Source organism: Bacillus rossius, chromosome 8 (genome assembly GCF_032445375.1).
Source record: "Bacillus rossius redtenbacheri isolate Brsri chromosome 8, Brsri_v3, whole genome shotgun sequence".
Taxonomy (NCBI): domain Eukaryota; kingdom Metazoa; phylum Arthropoda; class Insecta; order Phasmatodea; family Bacillidae; genus Bacillus; species Bacillus rossius.
In genome coordinates this window covers 66,630,089-66,651,986 of record NC_086336.1, presented here as the reverse complement: position 1 = coordinate 66,651,986, position 21,898 = coordinate 66,630,089, and the positions used below count along the sequence as shown (strand labels likewise).

General features: G+C 36.4%; 1 protein-coding gene across 8 annotated transcripts in view; it reads right to left on the bottom strand.

Moving 5' to 3' along the window:
• LOC134535152 (PC4 and SFRS1-interacting protein) overlaps positions 1-21,369 on the bottom strand; it is a 69,949-nt gene extending 48,580 nt beyond the window's left edge. For 2 of the 8 annotated variants that reach the window (XM_063374130.1, XM_063374133.1), the window contains exons 1-4: positions 21,141-21,369; positions 11,959-12,037; positions 3,031-3,104; positions 2,347-2,488 (exon numbers count right to left, since the gene is read on the bottom strand). In XM_063374130.1, coding sequence (XP_063230200.1) covers positions 2,347-2,488; positions 3,031-3,104; positions 11,959-12,030 — 288 coding nt within the window. In that variant the 5' untranslated portion in view covers positions 12,031-12,037; positions 21,141-21,369. Of the gene's footprint in view, positions 1-2,346; positions 2,489-3,030; positions 3,105-11,958; positions 12,038-20,701; positions 21,062-21,140 lie in introns of those variants that run through there. The other 6 variants (XM_063374129.1, XM_063374132.1, XM_063374126.1 and 3 more) reach the window with 5 other exon arrangements.
• Positions 21,370-21,898: the final 529 nt, after the last annotated feature.

Sequence of the window (21,898 nt, the reverse complement as noted above, 5' to 3'; positions counted from 1 at the left end):
GAGTGTTCGTCGGTGGGTACAACACCGCCCGAGCTGCTGAGCTGAGGTAGCCGCCAAGTCGCTACATAGGTGCTGTCGAGCCGCCTTCTGGACTTCGACCCACGGACAACAAGCATGGACTCAACACTGTGTGACATTAGGAGAGTTATGACGACCCGTCAATACCACCAGTAGTCAGGCGGTCCTTTTACTTCAAGAAATTAAGGCAACAGTTTTAAATACATTTTTTAATTTGTAAATTTAAAATCTTATTCAATTTTGTAATGGTTACCTTATTTAATTTTTAATGTGTATAGGACATTGTAGATAATTTGTAATTATCTTTTAGAATTGATTATGCAAGTAAACTTTGTGGATGTGGCTTAATGTTGAACAAATTGTGGAAAGCTTCTCATAGAGTACAATCTTGAAGAGAATATTTATGTGATGCTTTAATATAAGGAATTCTGTTTGTTATTAACGCATAACACGAGTCTATCTGCAGTGTTTTTAATCAATTTTAATATGCAGCAGTTATTTAATTTGCCCTTTTATTATATCATGGAGCTCTGAAATTATTTATATATTTTGTAAGAGCCTAACAACCAGAATCCCAACAGTTGTGTGAATAATCATGTTAATATGGTTCATGTGTTTATATTGTTTTTTCAATATGTTAAAGTAGTCAGCCCAAAGCAGTAACGAGTCCCACTTTCAAAATTGGTAGCACAACAAGAGTCTTGTTATTTTAAAATCGTAATCTACTAATTAATATCAGTTTATGGCTCATTGCTTGTTATTTTTTAATAAATTGTGTTTCAGCACTATTTGCCCAGCTCTATTCTTTATGAGGTTGCATCTTATCTCACCCAGCACAATGCTTCCATTACAATTCCATATTTACTAGACCCTCTCAGAAGCCATTTTTGTCAGGAGAGTGATTGACATGATCTCTTTTGAAACACAGGGCAACAGATAGAAAAAAAATTGTGTTCTATGACTAGTTGAAAAGCAGCGGCTGTCAGAAAGCAAATAACGTGTGAAATATGGTGGGATACTTTTTACACAAATCGAACTACTTTCATATGACAACTACAACAGATCAGCGAACATGTAAACAATTCCTCAGTTTTCCATAAGTTTTATTTCATTGTCGTACAGCATTGAATGATTTAGAGTACAGGTGGATGGTGGATTAATCCGTCTCAAATTTGTGTTGAACTGGACTGCCATGGTCTGAAGACCCGACGACTTCCATACAACCGCGTGGATATGTGTATGGCTGTCGGCAAAGCAAATCAAAAATATTGTGTTTTAACAACAATGAGTTAGTATTCATTTTTATATTTTGATCATAATTTGCTTTTCTTTTTAATATTTCTTAGAGAAATAATTCCGTATTTGGTAACCACTTATCGATATAATAACGAATTCTCTAAATATTAATGATGAAGTTAATAGCGAAAAATGAATACAATCATGAAAGCCACATTAATTTTGTTTTTATGTGTGTTTGTTTTACTGATTATCACGCTAGTCAGTCCGATGTTGACAAGTAGAATTACAGTAGATTCCATTTGGCCAGTCGGAGAAGCTGTGACGTCTTATGATGTTGGGTTTTACCATGCCTTTAAAAATTTGTGTGCATGTGTATACAACTAGAAAGGCAAGTTGAAACTGTGACACTTACTTCATTAACTGACAAAAAAATAATGGTAAAAACTTCCCATTTATTAATTTTTTTTCTTACCTTTACTCCATCTATTCTTCTCACAGCATGCCCTCAGATGCATTTGACTTTTATTCTATCTCCTGTACTCTTTTTTCGTGTAACGTATCTTCAAATCCATCACCTCCACATATAAACAATATAATAATTGTAATATTACATTGTTTTCTATTGAATAAATTAGAGATAAAGCATAAGCATAAATGAACTTTGTGTACACAGGTAGGTACTGAACGTCACACAGTGTTTATTCGTGCTCTGCCATCGCACACCTTGATGCGAGCTCTCGCGAGAAGAGACGTAACTGACATGATAACTATGCTACAAAGTCGTGACACCCTTCCCCTCTTGTAGCGCAGCGCGAGGGGAAGCAGCCAGCAGGCCGTTACAGAGGGCGCCACGAGATGGCGAGCGGTTTACGTCTAGTATTGCCAATTACAATTTTCAGCAGCATGTCTGTTAAAATTCAGGAATCAACGTGAGGTCTAGGGCGTGTCCAACTGGTGAGTTCCTTAAGTTCTGACAATTATTACACCACAAAAAAATAGGTTGAAAAAGGCCATTTGCGTGATGTTGGTGGGGTCAGGAAAGTGCTAAACGTGGGTACAAGGCCTGAGAAGCGAACAGATCCTACTCACTGAAGTGGGCGCACCCGTGCCACTCCTCACGGCCTTCTCGATCTGCTCCAAGGCCTCGTTGAAGCCCTTCCTCTTGAGCGGCTTGCCGAACTTGCCCTTGTTCTCCGTGTAGTGGAACAGGTCGTCTGCCTTCAGGTGTGCGCTGCAAGTACATCACGTGCTTTCAACCAGCCCAATCACTTGTTTCCTCATTCAAGGCACTCAGACAATTTAAGAAAAATAAATTACTGCTTGTACCAAAAAAGGTTGCACAACAATCACTGATAAGTTAGCAGCCACAAATCAAAGATCAAGAATCCAGCACATATTCATGTGCACAGTCTGCTTTATTTAATCCATCCCCGAGCCAGTGTCATACTTTTATTGGGCTCCACTTTCCTCCAGTACACGGTCGTAGTACACCACTGTAGTGCAAAGCTTAGTGCAATAGCTTCAGTGCAAAGCTACTCACCTGAGCTGTATCTCATTAGACTTACACTTTATATGCATTTTTGCAAATGTAACAGTAATATTATGACTTTCTAACAAATGAAATAAAAAATTATGTAATAAAATAATCTCAATTGAAGTAATATTTTAAAAGGTATGAAAATATGTATAAAAAACTGCTCAACCAATTACATAGATATTAACTTAAAAATTAGAAATAAAACACAAATAATTATCGTCAGAATTGCTACTCACATCTCTGCGGTGCCGTAGAAGTAAACTTTGTATCGTGTCTTTGATGGTGTGGGATCTGTAATAATTTCTTCAACCTGGGAAAAAAATGAAACCACCTAATAAAATGCATGGAAGGCTACATAGGTACACATGATTATAGGTCACTGAACCATATGAAGAAACTATTAAAACTATCATTTCAAAAAGTTAGGAAACTTAGGGGCTGTAATTATAAACAACTTTGGAATGACTGCCAATTGAGAACCTGTCCTCTTTTCCTTTCTACGTCAAGACTTTTGGTTCTGGTTGACAACCAAAAACTGTTTGTGTTTCTGCCCTAAAATCTTATCAATGGATTCACTTTGATGCATTTATGCTAATTTGAGCACTTTTTAAATCAACCAGATTGGATGTGTTATTTTGTACATGGATTAGTGAACAGAACATGCTTGTTTGTAAAATTTTGTAGTGTTAGCTACGATCTAGCAAGTGCTTGGGCAATGAACACTCAAAGACAGTTCATGGTGTGCGATAACATAAAGTGCCGGAAGTTGGCAATCCTGGATCAGAGCATTGGCAGCCTGGTAAAAAGGAAGGAAAGTCTGTCGTGGTAGTACCCAGGTACCGCTCACCCACGAGTATGGGTGTTGCACGTGTACTAGTTATTTGTGCAGCACTGCCTGTAACTATGCACATACAAGAGCATGAATGCAAGCCATCCAGTAGGGGTAAAAGGGACACATATCTTCGCCTAGGACCAGATTTTATTGTATTGCTTTGGTTATTGGTTTTATTCTGTTCCTACAGTAATAAATATTAATGAAATATTTTAAATATTAACTTCTTTTTAGGCTTTAAAATTTTATAACAAAAATTTTAATTAAGATTTTAGACATTTATCATAGGGATATTAACAGTCTTATTTCTTAAATTATTCATTAAAATTAAATTGTGAAAAACAAGGCTTTATTTTTCTGTGGAAAAAAATCATGAAAATAAAAGTCACATTTGACTTCATGCAGGAAAAACAGACAGTCGTGTTAACTTGCCATTGATTGTACAAAACTTATTCCATTTGCTTGTCTGATAAAGGCTTGATCTAAATGGAGTTAGTTGTTTGCCCAAAATAATTTCACATAGTTCTTTAATTTCAAAGGTGTGATGGCTAGAACACTGTAAATGCATACCACTGTGCAAAATTGCTAAGAAAATGTCCTTTCACTAGGGTATGCCAAGTAACTAAACATGTAAAACATGGCATACAACACGGCTAAATGTTGTAAGAGTAGGCGAGAAAAAATCTACGATTAACCATAAAATTCTCGTCAATACCAAACAAAACTTATATTTTAACTATGGCATAAATGATACTTAAAAGCAGTGGGCTGCTTCCAACAATCAATCACAAAACCACACTTGTAACTGGCACACACACAGTAAAATACACATATCAATGTCACGTACATGCCAGCCCTCCATGCCATTACAAATTAGCTTTGATTGTTAAAAAAAAACAGGAATAGAAGGCAGCACACAAACACTATGATAGTTCTTGTATGTTATTCTAGAAAGGGGTGAAGCAATTTCTAAATTATACAATATATTCTTCAAATTTATGTGTCTGTTACAAATTGCAAGATCATAATTTATTTAAAAGCATATTATCTTGCTGCATTTTATGTTCCATGTACACAAAACACTAAATTGATTTTTACAGCTTATAATCACTTCAATTCAAGGGACATGATCACACATCACGCATGGTTGCCACAGAACATCAGGATGTTATCAAATTTTCCTGACATCTCTAGGTTTTCCTGAACACAATTACATGTCTTTCCCATGTTTTCACTGGGTTCCCCCACTACTTCAGCCAAATTCTCTGAGTTATTCCAGTTTTTCTTGTCTCATTTGGCATATTTTTCCTATCTAAGTGGTCTAGCTGGCAAATTAATAGATTTATTAAAATACACTTTATTATTAAAACACATTTTAAGATAACAGATTTGCCTATAAAATGTTCTGCACAATATGCAGTTTGCACTGTTACCACTTTTATCAACAATATCTCTTTAAGAGATTAATGTGATAAATATGAAGGTGACTTAGCAATGCAACCAATGCTTTATTACAAATTACTGGGTTGTTATGTATTTAATCATAGTGAGTTTTACAAGAATACTCAGTAACCTGACAAATGGTTAATTAGATGAACACAAACTTTTCTGGACCACTAGGTTATGAAGTAGGAGAAGCAAATTATTTCTATGACTTGAGTACAAACTCTATTTTCAACTATAATTAAAATTATAATAGGCTACATTTGTTGAGTCTGCTGATAATTGGTGTGGTCACAGATAGCAGAATAAATTTGCAACTCTGTAGGAAATTGTTGATCATAAAGGTGATGTTATCTAGAGTTTTTTGGAAAATTCTTTGAGAATTCCTTAATATTGGTTAGGGATACCACACACAACATATATTACTGGTGGCATTGAATGCACTCACAGAACTGATAAACTTTGATTGTAATTAAGAACAAGAGTACAAATTCTAGTATATTATCCTGTATGATGTTTTTGGTATTACGTCTTAATTATATATTTTAAATTAAATGTTTAAATTATTAAGATTGTAAAATAATATTATAATATTATGGTGCTAAGATTATTGAGTGATAAGCTAGTCCCGATATCCTCATAATATAATTAAGTAATGAGCTAACTGTGATATTCTAATGTGGAATGTTACCTGGCAGGTAATAGCATTAATAACTTTGATATTATGAGAGTCCATGAATGATAGTCTTTTAAATGAATCTGTATTAATATTTTGGTTTTTGTAAAAAAAACATGGAGGCCAACTTGGAGGTTAGTAAGGGGAAGAAGCTGTGTACCTGATAATTTGCAGGAGAGAAATAGTAGTTATCTACGGGAAGTGTTCTGTATATGGGATGAAGTTGTGCATGTTAGTATTACATGTATGAGAGATACTTCCTGTCTGCACTGCTGTTGCTAAAAGACTAACTTCAGTGAAGGAAGTTTTGATTTCATAATTTTTTATATTTTTTAATTTGTTTGAATTTTATTATAATAATGTTGTTTTGTGATTTGTTCAAAGTACATTCTTGTGAAGTTTTGCTGATAATATTAAAATTAACTAATTTAACTTTCATCCCCTTTTTAATTTGTTATTGCCTTCTGCTTTATCACCTGAAGGTTAAGTGTGAACTGGGAAAGCACGGGCAGTGAAAGGATGATGACCCCAACATGATCTGACCACGCAACCTTCTGATAAAGTGGTAGAATATGATGAAGTTAGAGAAAAATAGACTTAAAATATTTCTGGTGAAAATAAGGTATGCTATGTTGTAGACAGGTGGCTGATATCGGAGGAGGAATGGGCCACGCCTCCAGCAGGAAACCACCCCGGCCTGGAATGCCAGTCCTGTGGCCTAACACTGTGCCTCCTCAATACATAAGAGTTTTCAAACAAATAAAGAAACACTGTTTACAAAATTTGATAAGTTCACAAAGAAAAGAAGTGGGCCTCATCCACAATTGTCACATACACAACAAAATGTGTGCTTCATATGACCCAACCAGATATGAATACATTGAACATCTTTCTGGTCATTAGGACTTTGAAAAAATTTTTTACTAAGTGCCCAGATATTTTTTTTTAGTTATAAAAAATATTTTATTCTCTGAATTCAAATTGCTACAAATAATGATTAAATGCAATCATAGTTTGAGTAAACATTTTATAGTCAGTGATTGGCTTCTGAAAAATTTTTACATTTGTCAATGTGCACGAATGTGTGGTACAATCGCATGCAGTTGCCTCTCTCGACACAACCACATCGGCTAAAACCACGGTTCACTCTAGGGATGCCAGACCTCCCTGCGCCAGACTCTGGCGCAGGGCTGTGATTGGTTCCCACGGTCATGACTGCAAACACCTTCGCACACCCTGCTGAGAGATGTTCTCATCCTGTACACCCCTCTGCTACACGTCTCCACTGAGGGCCTCTCACACTACCTAACTGCTCCCAATTTGATTCGTACAAGAGAGTTTGACATTGTGTAATGTCACTAAAACATCATTTCTTTGATGGAACTGGATAGCAGCCATTTTCATCCAATTGGTTTCAGCAAATCAGAATCTTCTCAGTACAAAATACACATGTCTGAGTGCTGCAAAGGGAACAAAATTTTACTTTAAATGAAAAAAAAATTGTGTTATGCTGCTGCAATGATTTACATTTTACATGGGAAACTTGCCTTGCATGTTAATGTATTGCTATATGTATATATTAATTTTTAATATTTATTACTATAGTATTAATATGCAAATTAATACCAACCAGTTATTTAATTTTAAAAAAAATACTTGTGAAACCCTTTGAACATCAGCTCATGAATGTGGTACTGTAAAATATGTTGCTGAGGTCATTTGGGTATATTAATTACAATCATCAAAATAACTACAAGCAAATAGTGATTTTAATTAATTTTATTATTTGATTGTGGTCAAATTTGAAATTAAATCATTTAACTGTGAGCCATCTTAAATACTACAAATATTCATGTACACAAAGTGAATGGCCTCCTTCGTAGCTTCTGCTAGGGCCATATACTCTGCTTATGTGCTTGACAAAGCTACAGTACACGTTTCTTCGACTTCCATGAGACAGCAGCTACTGCTCACTGGAATAGGTCTTCCTATCCTGCTCATTTGCCCAGTCTCTCACAGTTCTCTTAAACACAAGGCAATGATGCAATGTGTCTTTCAAGTACCTCAAAAATTTTTTGGCACATTTCGAATGCTCTTTTTTGTATTGTGTGTAAACTGACTGAGAACACTTACCGCATATGGCCTTGTGCACACAGCCAGGTACATCGGTGAACCTATCAGCCTATCAGACCTTGATATTGTAGGTGTGAGAAGCCTTTTTTATCCGTGTTTACAGCTACTTTTCCGAGCTTATGGTTAACATCGAGGAGAGTAATGACTGCCATTTCAAACTTACCTCAAACTCCTAGCACATATTTGTCTGGTCTACATAATCTCTCCCTTACTCCTGTTATGCCGAATTCTCATTCCCAAGCAATAGCTGGCTTCACCAAGGTCCTTCTATTTGAATCTAAACAGTTTGTCATTGGAAAAATTAAAATAAAAAATCGTAAACATAAACAGCAGCCATTACATTGCCTTTTTCACCGACCTTTTGGTACACTCATGGTTCATGTTTCGACTCCTCATAGCCTATATCAGTGTAGCAGGCAGCTTCTTATTCCACATCCTAGATGACTGTTTCAACCCATATAGAGCCTTTTTAAGTAGACTTATATTAATTTCTTTTTCCTTGACGATAAAGCCTTCTGGTTGTTCCATGAATACCTCCTCGTCAAGTTCAACATTTAAAATTCTGTTGTGACATCCAAGTGATCAATGTACCAGTCTATTTCTGCTGATAAAGCCAATAGTATGTTAATGGTAGGATTCCTGATCACTGGTGAAAATGTTTCTTTGTAATCTATTCACACTGCTGTGTGAATCCCTTCGCAACAGGCTGAGCTTTGTGATGACTCACGCCCATCTGCTCCTTGCTGATCTTAAAAACCCATTTGCTTTTTACCACCTTTTTGTGTTTATGACAGTAATTAAGGGCTCCGCCTACCTGAGCACACATACGATGTGCAGAGCTTCAAGAAAAACAACGCTATTTCAAAACCACACAAGATATCTGAGTGGGGTCTGCTTACAAAAAGCATTAAAGAGTTCGCTGAGGGCCAAAAAGTACTCTTGATTTCGAATAAAGTTTTTAAACTGTATTTTTAGAAGAGTTAAAATGGCTAAAACACATGTTTTCAGAGTAATTTTTTGGCGTAAAACAACTGGTACAGATTCTTGAAAGCACTTAAGGGACTTGCATTACACCTTATCTTTATTTCTCGGCCACATAACGTTACGGTCACCGCTCAAGTTTCACAGTTATCCTGCGACAACGAGAAGGACAACGAGAAGACTGCGCGCCAGTTCAGAGCCTTGCGCTTAGAGGCTATACCGCGCTAGAAATACCAGCGAGCGTCGCGCCAACGAGGCAAGACCTTTCATATCCATGCCTTATTTACCAGCAGGGAACTGCTGAAATCACTGTGTAAAGCCTCTTCCACCAACTGGTGCATTATATCTCAAGTTGTGCAATATGATACCATATAATGAAATTCTTGCTGGATAGCTTCTCTCCACTTCTTGCTAAACAAAGGTGATATTTTTTTGTTGACCCCCAAAAAATATTTTCCTCTAATTTTTTTCTTTGTTGCATATTTTTTTTTGATTATGACTAACAGCTTTCTTCTCTATATGTTCGACAACCTTCTGCAATAAATATAACTCCATATCTTTCTTAATCACTCAATTAACAGGCAGCAAATTTGTTGATAAATCTGGTATGTATGTAATATTTTTGATATTTTTGGAAGACTTCTTTACCCATGCACACATTTACATTTCTTAAACCAATACTAAATAGTTTTTCATTATTTTAACTGACTAGTCATCATATGATAGTCCTCCAACCAGTCCTTACAACTAGCACCTGAGTCTACATACCATTCACCATCACTCGTTTGCAGATAATGTTGTCAGCAATGACCTGTTACGTCCTCTGGACTTCTCCTTGCCTTGTCTCTTCGGGAAATCATGTGCTATATGTCCTGTTTCATTACAACTAAAGCATCTCAAATTAATTTATTCTTGTTTTTGTGTATCATCTGGTATACAAAAAGCTGTATTACTTTTATTACTAGACAAGTGTGCTGTATCACTGGAGCATTCCAGAATGCTTGACATCCTCTTGAAGAAGCTTGTCAACTCCCGAGCCTTCCAAGGCCATCACCATTGGGTCATACTCTGGAGGTGAACCACACCAAAACTCATCTTCAATCGGCGAGCTGACTTCTGTCAACTGCTGTGCAAGTGACATAACCACATACTCTTCATGCTTTTGTAGCCAAACAATTTCCGCAACTAAACAAACCTCCATGTGAGACCTTTGTCTTCGTAGGCTCTCTGTAGATTGTCCCAAGCTTTTCTAAATGTTCTTGAAGAGTGTACATATATGAGACAGTGTGGTTGTACCATCAGACAGAATTTAGCCCTTACCTTTTGGTCCTTTTACGCATAGTTTCCCGGAGCACTTTCAGATGGAAAAACACAAGTCCTAATCGCCAAGTACAATTCCAATGGCAACGAATGCAAGCTTGCAATGCTGCTAGTTTGGTTTAGCTACTCAAACATAAAATAAAAAATCTAACTTGGAAATTTCTTACTTAAAAACCAACAAAACATTGCAGATTACACACTTTTACCTATTCATACACTGACCTGAGCAATCACAATCACATATCTAACTTTATTTTAGCACTTACCAGAAATAAAGTGACATTTTCTGACCAAACCAACTTTTTTGATATACCAAAAAAGGATATCAAGTTTTCAATAACCAAAGAGACATTAACAACTAAAGACAGACAGAGACATTAAACAACTAAAGTCTTGAGATTATATAATTCTGACCATTTCAGACAAAAGTTTTAGATAATATTGTTACAAATGCAGACAGGACAGCGATGTAAGGCATGCAACGCATGCCTCGCCGGATTACAAGGGTCGTCGCTACAACCCTCCCCCTTTCTGCTACCATCACACCGTCCCACCTCAGGCCATTGTCAGTGACACTTTTAGCAGCCTGGCAATACTGCAGGTTTCCTGAGGCCGCCGCGCGGAGTGGCGCGAATAAACACCACCTTTCTGGACTTTTCGAGCGTTGGGTCAGCCCAAGGTGACGTGACACTTCGAACCCCCCCCCCCCCCCCAAGTCAGTTTCAGAAAGCCTGCCAAGAGTATAAAAAGCAGCGACGCCGGCTACAGCGAGAGTTTCGAGCAAGTTCCAAGCGAAGATAAGAGAGTGATACTAGCGATACCCATGCGATCAGCAAGAGGTGAAGAGGGCAAGTGGCCCCTGCTGAGCGAACCGGACCTATCGGGAGGCGATACCTGCGTGACGGCCTGGCGATCCAGTCGGGTGCGACGAGCGATGGTTGGGGACTATACTGCGGCACGGTGTAGGCCAGTGTGCAAAGGAAGCAGACAGAGGCGGACAGAAGAGCGAGCCAGTGTCCAGCCAAGCTCCAGGGGAAAGTGTTAATGTTTCAATGACCAGTGCATTAATTAAATTTATGGTGTAGACATTAGTAATAAATAAAACTGAACCAATTAATTGGGCTAAGCCTTACGAACCCAGTTTCCTCCACACATTATACTCTTTAAAATATTTATAAAGTTTACAAACAATTTGAATGGCTTTAATTGTTTGCATACTAAGGGAATTATGAATTTTTTTTGTCCTTTAACCCTTGTTTTTTCACCCCTTGCAGTTATGGTTGGTCGTAACAAACATTTATTTAGACAAAAGAATTTGGTTACTCCTACGAGTTATAATACATTCGAACATATCACATTCATCATATTTTAGGAGTTACAGTGCTTTTTTTTTAAATTTTCCCTAGGTTGGATTTTGCCCATTAACAAACTCGACCGAGATTTTCTATTGCTTTATTCTATGTATCAGGTTCGAAGTAGTTTGTGAAAAAATTACTGCAGTTTTCATGGTCCATAAAAAGTTTACACATGCACACAAAACAAACACACAACATGCAAAAAACACACAATCACAACACAAAACAAACCACACACAACACAAAACACACACAAAATGCAAAACACACACAAAACAAACCACACACACTCAACACACACAACACACAAAACCTTTTGAGTTTTGTGGTCTATGAAACATAAAATGAAAAACTAGATAAAAATTTTCCAGAAGTCGTACCATGGTAACGGCTGCAACATGAATAAGTGCACACTTGTACTCACCACAGCCGGCCATGGAGGGTAGCCTCGCACCTTCGCAAACACCTTGTCCCCTGAAGAAAACTTCTTCGCCATTTAAAATCTGCAAACAAACAACATACTTGCAAACTTTGAGCTGAATTATTAAAGAAAACTCAAAACTCCATCTTCTAAATTAGACAGTTATTACGGTAAAGATTCAGTAGACATGAATGCTAGATAAAGTAACGCTAGCCTTTTGGAAATGTCCTAAACTATGTTTTATTGCAAGACCGGTCACAAAATGTGAATTTGTTCTGGTGTTGTGCCATTTAAAAACTGCTCAATATTTCTGAAAGTTATCTCAAAAAATATTTTAACAGCTATAACACGTAAGCAAATTCCAAATAAAATATTAGTATTTAGCCAGAGAAAAAACTCTAACATGTGTGTTAAACAGACATTTTTAGAAATGAAAAATTAGATATGCAATATAATAGGGCTAGCAGGAAAAGGGAACTTCATCTTCAATATTTTAATAAAAAATTATAAAGTCACCACTCATTGCCACACACAGCAGTGTTATGCTCGCTAGTTTTGTAGTTTGCATGTAATGGTGAACAGGCTTTTGATGCACCCAGTCACACAAAGATTGAGATGACATCACTACAGCCTACTTTAAATGTTACATTTTAGACACATTTCGAAAATTTGTTTTTCATAAATTGATGCAGAATCAAACTTTAAAACACCTTCACCCTTTTATTCAGTCGTGGCCGAGTGTTCAGAGTTAACGGACATTTTTAAGACGCGTTCCCCAGTCTTGATGTTTTCTAAGTGATTACCTCAGAATTATTAACAATTTATTCCTTAGCACTTGATCAATTGGATGTTGCTGGTTTTAATTTACCCCCGTACTGATGAATCTATATTAGATCTAGACAACAATGTTAGCACGATCGGGTTTTGGTCACAGATGAAGAAAACAACTTCTAAATATTCAATAAATCAGGATCAACCATCAAAAAATACCCTCAACTTTGAAATAACCAACTTGGAACCAGTGAACAGAGAAAATCCAAACTTAACCTACTAAAGCTTTTATTAAATCCGTACTTTCCACATCTCTCCTGAGCATTTACGAAACCACTCGCACTCATTATTTTAGGCAAGGGCCCAAAAACATCAAAAAACACTCGTTTCCCATGGCCCTGAAAGTTTTTCAACCAAATATAACCCAATTTTACTATTCCAAGGTTACTTAGTAATCTGACATAAATCATAACCTTTGACATACCTTTCCACGTCCTCTTATATATTATGCCAACAATATAGTTCTAAAACTTTGCTAAGGGTTTTATTATCCCACCCTGTGCCCCAACCATAGAATCATGAAATATTATAAAAGTATTCTGCTCAAAACATTTGGATCAAAGCATGCTGGGAGTCCCAGTAAACTACGTCAAACAATTTATTCTTATAACATAACTTTACAGTTGAAAAACTGCAGATTATCTGGTACAAACAGACTCAACATGTAACTGCGTAGAATAGCATAAATCATCATACCAAAAATACAATCATACTGCACGAAGCTGTAAACATCATAGCGGGAATCAAATAAAAAATGAAGAAGTGAAAAATATTGATGACGTACACAACTAATTTATTGCTAAACCAACTATTAGGAACAGGAGCTATTACACTACATGCATTGGCTACAAACTTGATTATCATAGGAAAAACATTACTTTCCAAACGAGAGCAGCAGAAAAAAGGCTACACAGTGCTGCTTGCTATTCACGGACTTAGTTCATACTAAGCGTGAGGAAGGCTTCTGATAGCAAACAAAGTCAGAAGATCTAATGACAATTCACAAGACGTTCTGTCCCGCTCAAGCTCAAGGATTGTCATGGCATCAACTCAGCAGGGCTCAAAGCCAAACAGGAAAATTAAAAACTATAATTAGGAGGTACCTGCCAAAACAAACATTCTGACCAGAATGAGTCACTGTTGGATCCGGAAATGACATTATACCTTTTTCAGCCATTTTTTTTTTGCTATAAAGTTTGAGACTTCAAATTTGAATTTCAATTTTTTTGGTCCAACTTTCTGGAAGTGTTATTAAAATCTGCATTTTAACACTTCTGACTGTAGTAGCATTAAAATTTTCTTTTAATTATTTAATTGTCCAATACAGACGCAAGACTACCTTGACTTAAATTAAATACTTTGGTTCAAAAAGTTTCAATAACTTCTTTAATTTTCCCATCTGGATAGGTTTTCACATATAAACATCTTTTTTAATAGGAGATACTTCTATAAGACTTTTACTCAGAGCATTAACTGCCTGTAATTTCTCTCGAGTTGAAAAATATCTTGTACTACTCTCTCAGAAGCATACAAAATATATTGTGGTTCAGAGTTATCAGAAACATAGTTTTCTGAATTGGTTAAATTCACTGGACCCAGCATAAATTTTGTCATCCTTATGTAAACTGGAATCAAGACTCAAAATGTTTGCATTTACATAGCTTAGTTTTTAGTATAATAATTATGATCAGGTTTCCTAAACGGAAATAAAAAAATAAACAAACAAATGTTTTCAAGTAGCAGGTTCACCCATGTTGTGTTAAAATCATATAAGTAGTATTAAATCATGTACTATTAAAATCAGGGCTGGCTGATTTAAACGACAATGGTTTAAACCACAATGGTTTAAACCATGTTTTTATAGAAAAAAATTTAATAATGTATTTTTAAATAGAATATTTTAATATTTTTAATTAAAAAGCTGATTCCACTCTAATAACAATAATTTGCTTATTAATTTTACTTGTGAATTACAGGAACAAAAATTTGTATACTAATATAGATCTTATAATTTAAATTATCTGAATAAGTAGTAAATTATACCCAGCTAAATAATTCTCTAAAATTAAATTTGTGAATAGTCATCAAAAAAAGTATTATTTTAAAAAAAAACTAATTGAGGAAAATACCAGACTGCACTGTGAAGAGATCAGTTTATACTGTGGCATTGGGCGCCAATTCTGTGAAGAATCTGTTTAGTTTGTGCGTGTCGGGCCAAACAGTGGAATATTCCCTCGTAGGCGTCAGGATTGGATGCTGCTGGTGCACTTAGCAGCCGGTTATCCCCGCTAGCACGCCACTGAATGTGCGACAGGAAAAGTGTGGATGTTACTATTGAATATCATATTGTGTATATTGTGTGTTTCTGGTATCGCTGCATAAAAGTTATGTTTTAATTCAATTCAATACGGTTCCATCTATACTTCAAGAATAAACAAATGATAATGATATATTAATTTTATTTAAATATTAGCATTGACTGAAGGTTATTAATGCGGCTAATGCAAAGATCATTACCATGCATATATTTGTTCTAGACCTTGATATGTTAGAGGACAACCGTAGTTCACAACTTAGTTAAGCTTAGTAATGTGGCAGGAGACACAATAAAATAATGCCGAAACTAGCTGCTGTAGTCGGGAGCAAATCTTCTTCTCTCTGGACCTCTAGGTGGTATGCAGCAACACTGGAAACAGGAGGGCTCTACTGATACTGCAAACTACAGCGATGACGATGCTATCAGGAACTGTAGCGAAGATCGGCGTCCCTCTGGTCCTGTAAAGTCTGTAGTTAAATTTGGTCTCACCAAACGTCGAGAAAGTTTGTTGCAGGATGCTGCAAGCTCCATCGTGAAGCACAAAATATTCAAAATCGAAAGACAATGAAGTATCTCACTGAGACGTCAAAACTTATTTTCTGACGTGCAGAGTCAGAAAATACTATTCACAAACTTTCAGAAGATGAATCTATTCAATTATATAGCGGACGCACATCTTCTGTTCCTCGAGCGATCGACCAAGGAATTGGCCAGCCACAGCTGGAGCAACGTCTTCCTTCCGCAGTGCCGACGGCATCTCTTTAGTTCCTCCTCCTAATTAACAACGCTGTTGAATTTGTTTGCTAACAGCAACCTAAGAGCTGTAAAGACTTCCCAGTCCTTCCTCAGTGGTGAAATATTAGAAAATGAAACCATTAAAGAAAAAATCAATGTGTGTGTGCAAAGCTATGCAAAATGAATAAAATTCCAAGGAATTATAATTCACAAGACCCTGAAATTAAATAGGTCAAAATAGGTTGTCCTCCTAACATACAAATCACAAAATGATGAAAAATAATAAATAATAAAAAAAAATAATAAAAAAATAATAAATAATAAAACAAAAACTGTAAACCATTCGAATGGTTACAGTACTGCAAATCTCCAATCTATGAGAAACACCATTCTATGAAGAATCCTCCTCCTGTGGGGAAATACCCCTTCTGTGGTAACGTCCCAGTCAGATGTGCAGGTTTCAGTTCTTTGATGCTATAACTTTTCTGGTTCAACATGAGTGGCAGAAAGCAGGATGTTGTATGGTTTTCATTTGTACATGCTGAGAACTAAAATAACTAATGTAATAAAAAACCTGGTTTAAACCAAAAAAAACTGGTTTAAAACAAAACAAATAATGTTTGGTTTTTTTAAAAAAAAATGTTTTTTTCTAACCCTGATTAAAATAGTTAATAACCCAAATTAGTATAAATTATCAAAATTAATAAATATGGGCTTTAATATAATGTCCTTTTACTAATTAACCAGCCTTGAAATATAACTAACAATGCTATAGGACTGAATATAGTCAATTATTCAAAATAAAAGTCAAAATGTATGGTAATTAAATGACACACTTATTTCACTACCACAAAATAATAATAATTTTATAGAATTACACATTCATACAAAAAACTGCCAAGTTCACTGACAGCTAGGCCTACTCCACTGTTCACTCACTGAGAGCTAATGGGAACTCAGCTAAAACCAAAACAGAGTGGGGATAAGCCATACACTCCTGCAGTAACACGAATAAACAAGTCTGAACGGACTCTCTTTGTAAGTGCACAGTAAAAAAAACACACACACAGTGATAAGGCAACATTCTTCATTTTTTCTTCTTTTGTTTGACTATATACTATTTTTATATATGTAATTTAATTTATAACTCAGAACCTATATTGTTATGTACATGTAAAAACACAATTTATTATAAACCAGTATTATAAACATGAACATAACCTCTTGTCATACTTTATCTCTGATCCCATAAAGATACCACTCTAAAATTTTCAGGATTTCTTTTCTATAATATCTCAAAATCATATGATATTCCTCAAAATTAAAAAAATAATAATAATAATCTCAACATTTTTCAAAAAGATTTTTTGAGATTTTCAAAACAAAATTTTTTACCAACATAGACAAATAGCATCTTGTAAGATGCTCTTTAAAATAAGGGGTGCAACAGTTCCTTAAGTCTTACACAACTTAAGATGTTTAAGATTGAGAATGTATCGGTGATCCACTAAATGATTTTTCAAAATTTTGAAAATTAATCACACAAAAATGCAATGAGATAGGAAAGTTTTGAAAATATTTTCATATTTGCATAATTATGGAGACAGATTCCTGTAAGTTTCATAGAAATCTAAAATGGTCAGGTTGAGTGACTGGTTGGTTTGACACGCAATGACCCAATAGTAATGTGAAAAGATGAATTAAGGCAAGGAAAGAAGCCTCTCATCCTTGTCAAGCTGGCTGGCTGCCGAGTGAGCGAGAGTCTGTGAGACAAGGCGCTGGCTGCCGAGTGAGCGAGAGTCTGTGAGACAAGGCGCTGGCTGCCGAGTGAGCGAGAGTCTGTGAGACAAGGCGCTGGCTGCAGAGTGAGCGAGAGTCTGTGAGACAAGGCGCTGGCTGCCGAGTGAGCGAGAGTCTGTGAGACAAGGCGCTGGCTGCCGAGTGAGCGAGAGTCTGTGAGACAAGGCGCTGGCTGCCGAGTGAGCGAGAGTCTGTGAGACAAGGCGCTGGCTGCCGAGTGAGCGAGAGTCTGTGAGACAAGGCGCTGGCTGCCGAGTGAGCGAGAGTCTGTGAGACAAGGCGCTGGCTGCCGAGTGAGCGAGAGTCTGTGAGACAAGGCGCTGGCTGCCGAGTGAGCGAGAGTCTGTGAGACAAGGCGCTGGCTGCCGAGTGAGCGAGAGTCTGTGAGACAAGGCGCTGGCTGCCGAGTGAGCGAGAGTCTGTGAGACAAGGCATCACTGTGGCGCACAATCATAGCACAACTCATCCGCAGTATCTTGTTCTATTCCACCCACAAACGGGTTCGGACTTCCATTTGAGTTCTTATCCTTTGAGTCAATCTACGATTGATTTGGAATTATAAAACCTGCTAAATAAAACCATCAATACATAAACAAATAGCACTGTAACCAACCATATCTGGCTTAGCATTTGATAACACTACAGGTAAGCCATTATAAATAAATATGATATATATTCAGATATTTATTAAAAGTTGCTGCTTTCAAAATTTACTTTGCCTTAAGTGTTTCTTTATTCTTATTCACCCTGTCATGTAATATAAGTAATTTCACTGACAAACTAAATATCAATGCAAAGTTACCCTTGACTACTTCTTTCTAAAGTAGTCACCACAGCGCAGTATATAGAGCTGCAAAATAAATGTTTCTCCATTGTTTTTGTTTATTAGTTTAATGCATTGTAAATGAGTATGCAGCTAAGTTTAAGCATATTCACTTAACTTGTGAAAGTTGTGGGAGTTCAATAATATTTCTTTATTTCATACTGCAAAAGTAAATTCCAATAAATGAATTCCAAGTGCACTGCAAAAATAATATTGTATTCTGCCTTAAAGCGATGGTCACAAACGGACAGCACTAATCAATATTTTGTATCAGTCTACTTGGCTTCCTACCATACAGTCCCCAGTTATTTTCTGTATACTTTTTCGAAACGGGAACCGGAAACAGCAATTATCACAAAAAGTACAAGTTCACCAATGTATTCGGACCAGGGAGATTCGGACCATTGCCCACACCATCCACGACGTCAAAGGGTCATGTAGACCAATCGGCGATCAGTATCCGTCGAACACAATTTAGGAAAATGAAATAGTAGACAGGCCTTTACAGACGCAATACTGCACGCAAGTCAGTGCCGAGAGCGTAGAGTCCGAGAGGTGTGTGATACGTGAGCCAATGACATCCTTAAGCTGGAATCACAATGCCCCAACGGGTGCGACACAACAACCCGACAACAACAGAATTTAAGCAGCGACCAATGAGAAACAAGGCTGTAGTGACGTCAGCCCGACGAAAACGCAGTTCCGACAGCCCGACAAAAATAGAATCTATTTCTATTCTGCGTCATGTCGGGGTGTGCACGACGCATGCCACGAAAGAAATGTGAACTGAATAAAATGAAATTTCGCTCAAATGTCCCTACTGTGGTACATTGTAGTCAAACAGAGAAAAATGAAATTTTACTTGTTTGTAAACTTTGCATCAGGTGGTTCAGGTCTGGTGTATTGTATTATTGTAAAGAAAGAAATGGAAAGTTTTGGTGAAGAAGAGTTAATTTATAAAGTACAGAGCTATCCAGAGCTCTATGACATTCATGGAAAGGACTTAAAAATCAATCAAAAAAAGATAAGGCGTGGACAGAAATTGCCAACCAATTTGTTGATGAAGATGTGAATGGTATGTTTAAAGCAAATGTAAAACCAGCTCACTAAATTATTTCGCTCCATTTTACGAAGTGAAGTTAATAATTTATACTTCTGTATTAATAATGAGGTATTGGAAGTAGTAAAATAAAGAGTTCGTTTTTAAAAATAAACCTGTGAAAAAAAAGTAATCCAAATAAATGCCTTGTTTGTCATTGTTTCAAGATAATTATGATAGTATTTTATGGATACCTAGCTGTTACTACTAATTATGTTTCACTTTAACAGCATCATTCTGCAAAACTAAATGGCGGCATCTTAGAGATTCCTACCTTAGAGAAAAGAGAGCAGCAAAAACGAAAAGTGGGCAACCTTATTTCGTATTGCAGATGACTAAATGTTTTTTAGCACTTCAACTGTCAATAATAAATAAAAGAGCCTACTTTGTTTATAGCGCATTCTATAATGCATTTTAATTGAAGTAATTAGCTTGGCACGATTTGTCGAAGTCCAAATTGAAAATCGTCGGGTTATTTTTGTCGTGGTATTGTGACCCTACGCTTTTAAATCTGTCGTGCTGAGATGCTGCACGACAGTTTGTCGGGCCTGTCGTGTCGGACCCGTCGGGACATTGTGATTCCAGCTTTAGAACTAGTGCACCCGACTAGGCAGCCACACTGAGACCAGTAGCAAGAAGGCGTGTGATACGTGAGCCAATGAAATCCTTAGAACTAGTGCGCCCGACTAGGCGGCCACACTGAGACCAGTAACAAGGTTTTTTAATGTCTAAAATCAACGTCACAAAAATATATACACTTCTCTTATATACACAGGGCTTCAATATATACAGTTTTACACACACCTATTTTAAGAATTTACAAAGCAAAGTTTAAAAAATATCAATTTTTTATCTATAAAACCTATTTACATAAAATCCATCGTAAAGTAATATAAGTGCGATCGCAGGTAAATAACGTACACACTTAATCAAGAAAAATTTATAAAGAAATTAACTAAGGAAAAACAGTATTAACAAAAGATTTTACGGATGCCAAGTGAAATTGTAAATGTAAGTTGTTATAGAGCCCAGCTGACATTACGGGCTCAGAACACATTTCAAAACTTCCAATAACCCGAACATAAAACAAAATCATACAGTCTTCAAAGTTAAAAACAATATATTTTTCAACACAACTTACTTTTTTACTGCACAGTTCATTCAAACAAACGAAGAAATCTTGTAATCACCAACAAATGTTTTTACTCTACAACATAAATGGCGGTACTCGTTCGTTGGTATCACGGAAGTAAACGATGGTGGTTAGTGAGCAGTCAGCAGTGGCACCGATACATAAAGATGAGTTTTCTATTAAAACTTAATTAAAGAATTAAAGTATTAAAAGTTAGTGTATAAACGTATGCGCTTTAAAACAGAAAAACACCTTATATGAAAAATGTGAATACACAACTATTTTATTACTTTTTTTACTTATCAACGCTTATTATTTAACTGGCCATCAACCATTTATGAAAATGCAGGAAAAGTTTAATTTGGAATGAAAGTTTAATGTCTGTATCGATAAGAATATTTTTAATTGACTTTAAAAACAATCATAATATAAACAGACTTTTACTTACACATAAAGTCTAACGAAAGTCGACATATTATTGGTAAAATCCTTGTCAATTTCAAGCTCTCATTTTCAAAAAATAGTTGAATTAAGTATTTGAAATAATATTGGAAAATTTACCAAAACTAAGGAACAGTTTGCCACTTGTTGGATGTTTGATAAAATTATTATTATTGATTACTGTTGCATTTGGGCCAAGCATTACCCCTCTTCGCAGAAAACGAAGTTAGAATTCTAACCAACACACACCCCTTTTAAACTAGTTCAAATCTCCTATTGTTCTCAAAGCCATAGAATTTTTTCGCATTTCCATCTTTATTTACCTCTTAAAAATTTCCTAGTATTTTCCCTCCTACTTCTAGAATTCACCATAAAAACTTTGTATCGTACCTCTTGTAGCAGCTAAGCCTGTAACCATCACGCCCGGACAAAAACAGATAAGTATGGTTGCTGTGTACACTGCACAGAGTGAAAAGGAATAATTATCATTCAATATTATTTAATATTAATCGCACCCTAGTTTGTCACTTAATTTTAAGGCAAGAAACAAACTGTCGCAATTTTGACACAAATTGCCATTACTGGGCCTCTGTAAAAGGCCCGGGAAGTACCTGACGGGCGCTACAGGCATCGAAGAGTTGCTGTTGTCCGGGGGGCGCCAGGCTAGTGGAACACTCGGCCGTTGATGATGGGTCGTGGGTACTCTGCCCCCGCGTGCCCCTCCAGGTACGCGGCTTGATATCTAACCTGAAATTCCCTGAGGCC